We start from the raw sequence: 9,943 nt of genomic DNA, 5'->3' as shown, positions 1-9,943 counted from the left end.
CTGTAGAGATACTCACCCTGAAGGCCTGCTAAAGGCTCATACATAGTCTGGATTTTCGGTGGTTAGGTGACCACCGAACTACAACATGACGTCACGAGCCGCGGTGAAGAGCAAACCACTGCCACCGCTCCAGCCCTTCTCTCTGTTTTTACTCACCACCGCTCAACGTTATTTCAGCTCCGGTGGTCAGCTCACCACCGGAGCGGTGGTGAGCTGACCACCGAAAATCCAGACTATGAATAGGCCTTTTACTCCACTTTTAGGTGATAAGGTGAGTATGAACAACAGGCCTTTAAGCATTGTCCAGGTACTGTCCCGTATAGACACTTATAAACCCTATACGGTTGATGATGGGAGGCCCTATGTGTCTCCAGGTAGAGAGCCTCAGCATCAAAATATTACGACGTGAATGTCGTAAAAAATAGCAGACCTACAAGCCAGTGCCGCGCTACGAGCTTGTAGGTCTGCTATTTTTGAAAACCCTATATAAGGTTGATGATGGGAGCCTCAGCGTCTGAGCCCTACAAGTTGGGGGGCGGCAGTGGCTTCAGGGGTAAGATCGGCCGGATGGGAAACCGCAAGGTTCCCAGTTGGATCCCTGTGGGGCTCCCCGGCTCCCCCACAGAGTTAAGTGTCAAAAGTGTCCTTGAGCAAGACGCTGAACCCCCTAATGGCTCCCAATGAGCAGGTTGGTGCCTTAGCATGGTTTCCTCCATCGGTGTGTGTGTGTGAAGGAATGAATGAATGTGTGTGTGTGTGAATGGGCTGAATGTAAATGCAACAGTCTATGTGAAGCTCCTTTGGATAAAAGGCTGCTCCATAAATGGCACCATTTTATTTTCTACAAGTTGACCAGCTCGTGGGAGACGAACTGCTTGAGCCTCTCCAGGTACTGTCCGTAGAGCTCCACATCGTTGTGCCCCGCCCCCTCCACCCACAGCGGCTCCACGGGACGCTGGCAGCGCTCGTAGAGCGCCAGGCCGTGGGAGAAGTCGATCACCTCGTCCTCCGTGCCGTGGATCACCAGCACCGGAGACGTCACCTTGGAGATCTTGTCGATGCTGCGGAGGGGGAGGGGGGTGGGAGGGAGAGAGAGGGGGGGGGGGGGGGGGGAGAGAGAGAGAGAGAGGGGGGGGAGGGAGAGAGAGAGAGAGGGGGGGAGAGAGAGGGGGAGAGAGAGAGAGAGAGAGAGAGAGAGAGAGAGAGGGGGGGGAGGGAGGAGAGAAAGAGATGGTGGGGGAGGGAGGAGAGAGAGAGAGGAGAGAGAGAGAGAGAGAGAGAGAGAGAGAGAGAGAAGGGGTTCAGAATTACGAGCAGAATCAACGTTATTTGTCCCGTCACTATAGAGCGTCGCAGTCCCGCGAGAGACCCGGAAAATAATTCCTGTCATTTATTTAAAGACGTTTACGCCGCGGACAAAGCCAACTCGAGTTGTGACAAATCATGACAACAAACACAATGTTTTGGGCCGATCAAATAATTAGAAAAAAGGTAGGATACAACATTTTTTGTTTTGTTTTTCTTCTTACAAATTATTTGATCTCTTCACATAACAAAACAAGTTTGAAAATTGTTGGAATAAAAGGATTTTCAATGTCAGTCAGAGACATAAATGAATAAATAAATAAATGCATTCGTAGTGGTATTTGTTCAAACATGTAATGTCGCTCAGGCAGAGCAATAATGTGTAAAATGAAGACAACTATTATTCTCCTGTTTGTCACAGGATTCTGCCACCGGAGGGAGCTATTGGGCTATTGATGTGTGTCCATTTATCCTGCTATCTTGACCATGTAGTGCAGTGGGTTCTCAAAACGTTTCATGTCAAGGACCCCCAAATTGACACTCATTAGCCCGCAGACCCCCTCATTTGAAATGATATGCCAGGGACCCCCATAAGAGATTTTTGTGGCTCTAGCAGTGATTCTCAACCCGTTTAATTTGAAGGACCCCAGTTTGACCTGTTAGGCTACGGACGCCCCATTTAATGGCATTTCTATCTCTGGGACCCCAAATGTATATTGTAAAATCAATGTTAATTTAACTCTGAGAGTGTACAAACAGAACCAAATTGACCCGTTAGGGTCCATTTGGTTCCATTTGTACACTCTCTGAGTTACAGACCCATAAGGGTCCCTTTGGTTCCTAATTAACATTTAGCTGGGGACCCCCTGGAACTCCCCGAAGGACCCCTGGGGGTCCCCGGACGGACCCCACTTTGAGAACCACTGATGTAGTGTAGTAATGATGATTCATGATCATAATAATGTTCGTTTTTGAACACATTATAAGTAGATCAAGATGATCTGATATTTTCGAAAGGAATTGAATACAGCTCAAGAGGTTAAACGTGTGTGTGTGTGTGTGTGTGTGTGTGTGTGTGTGCACTCACTTGGGGAACGCGTCGAAGCAGTATAGGTCTTCTTGGTATCGAGGAAGGCCACCCTCATGTGTGTGTGCGTGTGCGTGCACGTGTGCGTGCGCGTGCGCATGCGTGCGCGTGTGCGTGCATGCATGCGTGCGCGTGTGTGTACATGCACTCACTTGGGGAATGCGTCGAAGCAGTAGGTCTTCTTGGTGTCGGGGAACGCCACCCTCATCCCGGAGGTCAGCGGGGAGTGCAGGACCACCGCGGCGGCCTCGTAACGAGCCGCCAGGTCCACCGACGGCACGGTGCCGATGCTCTGCCCGTACACGATCACGTTCTCTGGACGCACGCCGTACCTGCACCGTGGAGGAGGAGGAGGAGGAGGAGGAGGAGGGAGAGGTGGAGGAGGAGGAGGGGGAGGGAGGAGGAGGAGGGGGAGGAGGAGGAGGGAGGAGGGAGGAGGAGGAGGAGGGGGAGGAGGAGGAGGAGGGAGGGACCAAAACCATCCGAATTAATACAGATACAAAATAACATGTTCTCCCCGGGCCGTGTCCGGTGTTAACTTTTGTTCTTTGTTTTTAAATTCTCCATGAATTAACCCATTTATTCTCAAAACATTTGCATGTCAAGGACCCCAAAAAATATATATAATTGGCCTCCGACCCCCATCGGTAGTTCAGTCCACCGCTTCATACAGTTTTTATTCGGGGGGGGGGGGGGGGGGGGGGGCAGTTCGTTTACGAGCCTCACATCAAAGGGGGCTTCAGCCCCTGCCCTTTTACCCGTCTGTAAAACAACTGCCCTCTCCAGACCACGAATGCAGCATTTACTACATGGTGAAAGAAATGCTGATGCCTCTCCTTTCCATGCCATACCGGAAGGCAGCATTCAGGAGAATTGCCTTTTCCCCGAAGTCTCCTGAACTTGAACGCAGAATTTTGCGCCGAACTAATTTGTTTTAGAAATCCATGTTGTTACACACCGCATCTCCACTAGCTAAAGAGTGCTGGGTTGCGCCCCGAGAATAGCTGATCTACAAGCTCTCAACGCGTCGCAGCGCGGCGCGTTGAGAGCTTGTAGATCAGCTATTTTTGTCCAAAAGTGCCCTCTCACAGGATTTTAGTCCCTGCCTCTCTAACTCTCTGCACGTCCCTATAGTGACTACTAACAGAGTCTGACTAGTGGTACGTCTCCATACCAGGACCCACTGTGACCCTGCTAGTGACTACTAACAGAGTCTGACTAGTGGTACGTCTCCATACCAGGACCCACTGTGACCCTGCTAGTGACTACTAACAGAGTCTGACTAGTGGTACGTCTCCATACCAGGACCCACTGTGACCCTGCTAGTGACTACTAACAGAGTCTGACTAGAGGTACGTCTCCATACCAGGACCCACTGTGACCCTGCTAGTGACTACTAACAGAGTCTGACTAGAGGTACGTCTCCATACCAGGACCCACTGTGACCCTGCTAGTGACTACTAACAGAGTCTGACTAGTGGTACGTCTCCATACCAGGACCCACTGTGACCCTGCTAGTGACTACTAACAGAGTCTGACTAGTGGTACGTCTCCATACCAGGACCCACTGTGACCCTGCTAGTGACTACTAACAGAGTCTGACTAGAGGTACGTCTCCATACCAGGACCCACTGTGACCCTGCTAGTGACTACTAACAGAGTCTGACTAGAGGTACGTCTCCATACCAGGACCCACTGTGATCCTGCTAGTGACTACTAACAGAGTCTGACTAGTGGTACGTCTCCATACCAGGACCCACTGTGACCCTGCTAGTGACTACTAACAGAGTCTGACTAGTGGTACGTCTCCATACCAGGACCCACTGTGACCCTGCTAGTGACTACTAACAGAGTCTGACTAGTGGTACGTCTCCATACCAGGACCCACTGTGACCCTGCTAGTGACTACTAACAGAGTCTGACTAGTGGTACGTCTCCATACCAGGACCCACTGTGACCCTGCTAGTGACTACTAACAGAGTCTGACTAGTGGTACGTCTCCATACCAGGACCCACTGTGACCCTGCTAGTGACTACTAACAGAGTCTGACTAGTGGTACGTCTCCATACCAGGACCCACTGTGACCCTGCTAGTGACTACTAACAGAGTCTGACTAGTGGTACGTCTCCATACCAGGACCCACTGTGACCCTGCTAGTGACTACTAACAGAGTCTGACTAGTGGTACGTCTCCATACCAGGACCCACTGTGACCCTGCTAGTGACTACTAACAGAGTCTGACTAGTGGTACGTCACCATACCAGGACCCACTGTGACCCTGCTAGTGACTACTAACAGAGTCTGACTAGAGGTACGTCTCCATACCAGGACCCACTGTGACCCTGCTAGTGACTACTAACAGAGTCTGACTAGTGGTACGTCTCCATACCAGGACCCACTGTGACCCTGCTAGTGACTACTAACAGAGTCTGACTAGAGGTACGTCTCCATACCAGGACCCACTGTGACCCTGCTAGTGACTACTAACAGAGTCTGACTAGTGGTACGTCTCCATACCAGGACCCACTGTGACCCTGCTAGTGACTACTAACAGAGTCTGACTAGTGGTACGTCTCCATACCAGGACCCACTGTGACCCTGCTAGTGACTACTAACAGAGTCTGACTAGTGGTACGTCTCCATACCAGGACCCACTGTGACCCTGCTAGTGACTACTAACAGAGTCTGACTAGAGGTACGTCTCCATACCAGGACCCACTGTGACCCTGCTAGTGACTACTAACAGAGTCTGACTAGTGGTACGTCTCCATACCAGGACCCACTGTGACCCTGCTAGTGACTACTAACAGAGTCTGACTAGTGGTACGTCTCCATACCAGGACCCACTGTGACCCTGCTAGTGACTACTAACAGAGTCTGACTAGAGGTACGTCTCCATACCAGGACCCACTGTGACCCTGCTAGTGACTACTAACAGAGTCTGACTAGAGGTACGTCTCCATACCAGGACCCACTGTGACCCTGCTAGTGACTACTAACAGAGTCTGACTAGTGGTACGTCACCATACCAGGACCCACTGTGACCCTGCTAGTGACTACTAACAGAGTCTGACTAGAGGTACGTCTCCATACCAGGACCCACTGTGACCCTGCTAGTGACTACTAACAGAGTCTGACTAGTGGTACGTCACCATACCAGGACCCACTGTGACCCTGCTAGTGACTAACAGAGTCTGACTAGTGGTACGTCTCCATACCAGGACCCACTGTGACCCTGCTAGTGACTACTAACAGAGTCTGACTAGAGGTACGTCTCCATACCAGGACCCACTGTGACCCTGCTAGTGACTACTAACAGAGTCTGACTAGTGGTACGTCACCATACCAGGACCCACTGTGACCCTGCTAGTGACTAACAGAGTCTGACTAGTGGTACGTCTCCATACCAGGACCCACTGTGACCCTGCTAGTGACTACTAACAGAGTCTGACTAGTGGTACGTCTCCATACCAGGACCCACTGTGACCCTGCTAGTGACTACTAACAGAGTCTGACTAGTGGTACGTCTCCATACCAGGACCCACTGTGACCCTGCTAGTGACTACTAACAGAGTCTGACTAGTGGTACGTCTCCATACCAGGACCCACTGTGACCCTGCTAGTGACTACTAACAGAGTCTGACTAGTGGTACGTCTCCATACCAGGACCCACTGTGACCCTGCTAGTGACTACTAACAGAGTCTGACTAGTGGTACGTCTCCATACCAGGACCCACTGTGACCCTGCTAGTGACTACTAACAGAGTCTGACTAGTGGTACGTCTCCATACCAGGACCCACTGTGACCCTGCTAGTGACTACTAACAGAGTCTGACTAGTGGTACGTCTCCATACCAGGACCCACTGTGACCCTGCTAGTGACTACTAACAGAGTCTGACTAGAGGTACGTCTCCATACCAGGACCCACTGTGACTCTGCTAGTGACTACTAACAGAGTCTGACTAGAGGTACGTCTCCATACCAGGACCCACTGTGACCCTGCTAGTGACTACTAACAGAGTCTGACTAGTGGTACGTCTCCATACCAGGACCCACTGTGACCCTGCTAGTGACTACTAACAGAGTCTGACTAGAGGTACGTCTCCATACCAGGACCCACTGTGACCCTGCTAGTGACTACTAACAGAGTCTGACTAGTGGTACGTCTCCATACCAGGACCCACTGTGACCCTGCTAGTGACTACTAACAGAGTCTGACTAGAGGTACGTCTCCATACCAGGACCCACTGTGACCCTGCTAGTGACTACTAACAGAGTCTGACTAGTGGTACGTCTCCATACCAGGACCCACTGTGACCCTGCTAGTGACTACTAACAGAGTCTGACTAGTGGTACGTCTCCATACCAGGACCCACTGTGACCCTGCTAGTGACTACTAACAGAGTCTGACTAGTGGTACGTCTCCATACCAGGACCCACTGTGACCCTGCTAGTGACTACTAACAGAGTCTGACTAGTGGTACGTCTCCATACCAGGACCCACTGTGACCCTGCTAGTGACTACTAACAGAGTCTGACTAGTGGTACGTCTCCATACCAGGACCCACTGTGACCCTGCTAGTGACTACTAACAGAGTCTGACTAGTGGTACGTCTCCATACCAGGACCCACTGTGACCCTGCTAGTGACTACTAACAGAGTCTGACTAGAGGTACGTCTCCATACCAGGACCCACTGTGACCCTGCTAGTGACTACTAACAGAGTCTGACTAGTGGTACGTCTCCATACCAGGACCCACTGTGACCCTGCTAGTGACTACTAACAGAGTCTGACTAGAGGTACGTCTCCATACCAGGACCCACTGTGACCCTGCTAGTGACTACTAACAGAGTCTGACTAGTGGTACGTCTCCATACCAGGACCCACTGTGACCCTGCTAGTGACTACTAACAGAGTCTGACTAGAGGTACGTCTCCATACCAGGACCCACTGTGACCCTGCTAGTGACTACTAACAGAGTCTGACTAGTGGTACGTCTCCATACCAGGACCCACTGTGACCCTGCTAGTGACTACTAACAGAGTCTGACTAGTGGTACGTCTCCATACCAGGACCCACTGTGACCCTGCTAGTGACTACTAACAGAGTCTGACTAGAGGTACGTCTCCATACCAGGACCCACTGTGACCCTGCTAGTGACTACTAACAGAGTCTGACTAGTGGTACGTCTCCATACCAGGACCCACTGTGACCCTGCTAGTGACTACTAACAGAGTCTGACTAGTGGTACGTCTCCATACCAGGACCCACTGTGACCCTGCTAGTGACTACTAACAGAGTCTGACTAGAGGTACGTCTCCATACCAGGACCGACTGTGACCCTGCTAGTGACTACTAACAGAGTCTGACTAGTGGTACGTCTCCATACCAGGACCCACTGTGACCCTGCTAGTGACTACTAACAGAGTCTGACTAGTGGTACGTCTCCATACCAGGACCCACTGTGACCCTGCTAGTGACTACTAACAGAGTCTGACTAGTGGTACGTCTCCATACCAGGACCCACTGTGACCCTGCTAGTGACTACTAACAGAGTCTGACTAGAGGTACGTCTCCATACCAGGACCCACTGTGACCCTGCTAGTGACTACTAACAGAGTCTGACTAGTGGTACGTCACCATACCAGGACCCACTGTGACCCTGCTAGTGACTACTAACAGAGTCTGACTAGAGGTACGTCTCCATACCAGGACCCACTGTGACCCTGCTAGTGACTACTAACAGAGTCTGACTAGAGGTACGTCTCCATACCAGGACCCACTGTGACCCTGCTAGTGACTACTAACAGAGTCTGACTAGTGGTACGTCTCCATACCAGGACCCACTGTGACCCTGCTAGTGACTACTAACAGAGTCTGACTAGTGGTACGTCACCATACCAGGACCCACTGTGACCCTGCTAGTGACTACTAACAGAGTCTGACTAGAGGTACGTCTCCATACCAGGACCCACTGTGACCCTGCTAGTGACTACTAACAGAGTCTGACTAGTGGTACGTCTCCATACCAGGACCCACTGTGACCCTGCTAGTGACTACTAACAGAGTCTGACTAGTGGTACGTCACCATACCAGGACCCACTGTGCTGATGATGTGCACTCAGGCATGGACTGGTACTGTACTGTACTGTACTGTACTGTACTGTACTGTACTGTACTGTACTGTACTGTACTGTACTGTACTGTACTGTACTGTACTGTACTGTACTGTACTGTACTCACATCCAAATAAAGTTGTGAGGAGAGTCACAGTCCACTGACACACACACACACACACACACACCAAGACAAGATAAAGTCAAGCTCCACTGAATTTGGTTTTCTGCTGCCTTGCCAAGGGCATCCGAACGCGCACATGCGCACACGCACACACACACACACACACGCGCACACACACACACAGACACACGCGCGCACACACACACACACACACGTGCGCACACACACCCGCGCACACACACACACACTCACACACACAGTGTCACGGTCCAGTGGATTTGGTTGCTTTCCTGAGAGCTAAAAAATAAGACAGGCGATGAGGATGGGCGGACGAAGAGAGGTGTGTGTGTGTGTGTGTGTGTGTGTGTGTGTGTGGGGGGGGGGGGGGGGGGGTGGGGTAGTACAGGAGAGAACAGAACAGAACAAAGAGGGGAGAGAACTAAACTGAGAGAGAGTATACATGTATAGGACTGTCACCATTACAAGTAGGTCATTTTGACCTTTTTTGTTGTTTTGAAGTTGATTATCTTTGGCCCATGCAGCTTTCAGAAGGTTCCCCTTCCATGACCATCATCATTCAGAAGGTTCCCCTTCCATGACCATCATCCATCATCTCAGATTATTTTTTTTACATCTGAAACATTTTCTGAATATGAATTTAAGCACATGCTACTTCTGTCACATTTGACTTCAGTCATGCTAGTGTTAAGCTGACGATTAATTTAAATTGTCACAACAATGTGATTAAGGAACATCATCATCATAACCTTTATTTAAACTCAGAGTACAATTGAGGGGCAGGCCCTCATTTTCAATGTAGCCGAAATACAAAACACAAAAATCAACAACATACACTAAATACAGCAATATCAAATATATGAATTGTAAAACAGAAAGTGTCCAAAGCTAAAATAACTATAATAGATAGATGAGAATCAATTAAAACAGTTGAGTAAAAGTGCTAGAAATCATTTCCCTGAATTGACCTAGGGAAGGCAGTGATCTGATTTTTAGGGAACAGAGAGAGAGAGAGAGAGAGAGAGAGAGAGAGAGAGAGAGAGAGAGAGAGAGAGAGAGAGAGAGAGAGAGAGAGAGAGAGAGAGAGAGAGAGAGAGAGAGAGAGAGAGAGAGAGAGAGAGTAGCCATGGTTCACATGACGCTTGTACTTCACGAGTGTCATGGCTTAACTTCCGCGATCGCTACATTTACAGTCCAAACATGTATATAAACATTCCGATTTCACATATAAAGTACTCGCCACATGTGCCACGGGTGTTAGAAATGTGCTGGTACAGCGATTAGTATTGC

General features: G+C 50.1%; 1 protein-coding gene across 1 annotated transcript in view; it reads right to left on the bottom strand.

Moving 5' to 3' along the window:
- Positions 1-841: 841 nt before the first annotated feature.
- LOC306934185 (alpha/beta hydrolase domain-containing protein 17B) overlaps positions 842-9,943 on the bottom strand; it is a gene marked incomplete at its 3' end in the record, with an annotated part of 63,898 nt that continues 54,796 nt past the window's right edge. Inside the window, exons 3-4 of the mRNA XM_079516711.1 lie at positions 2,545-2,724; positions 842-1,061 (exon numbers count right to left, since the gene is read on the bottom strand). Coding sequence (XP_079372837.1) covers positions 842-1,061; positions 2,545-2,724 — 400 coding nt within the window. The remainder of the gene's footprint in view (positions 1,062-2,544; positions 2,725-9,943) is intronic.

This window comes from Electrona antarctica, assembly GCF_951216825.1.
Source record: "Electrona antarctica genome assembly, chromosome: 12".
Lineage (NCBI taxonomy): Eukaryota > Metazoa > Chordata > Actinopteri > Myctophiformes > Myctophidae > Electrona > Electrona antarctica.
Note: the sequence above shows the minus strand (reverse complement) of the source record. Positions and strands in the feature narration are given on the sequence as shown.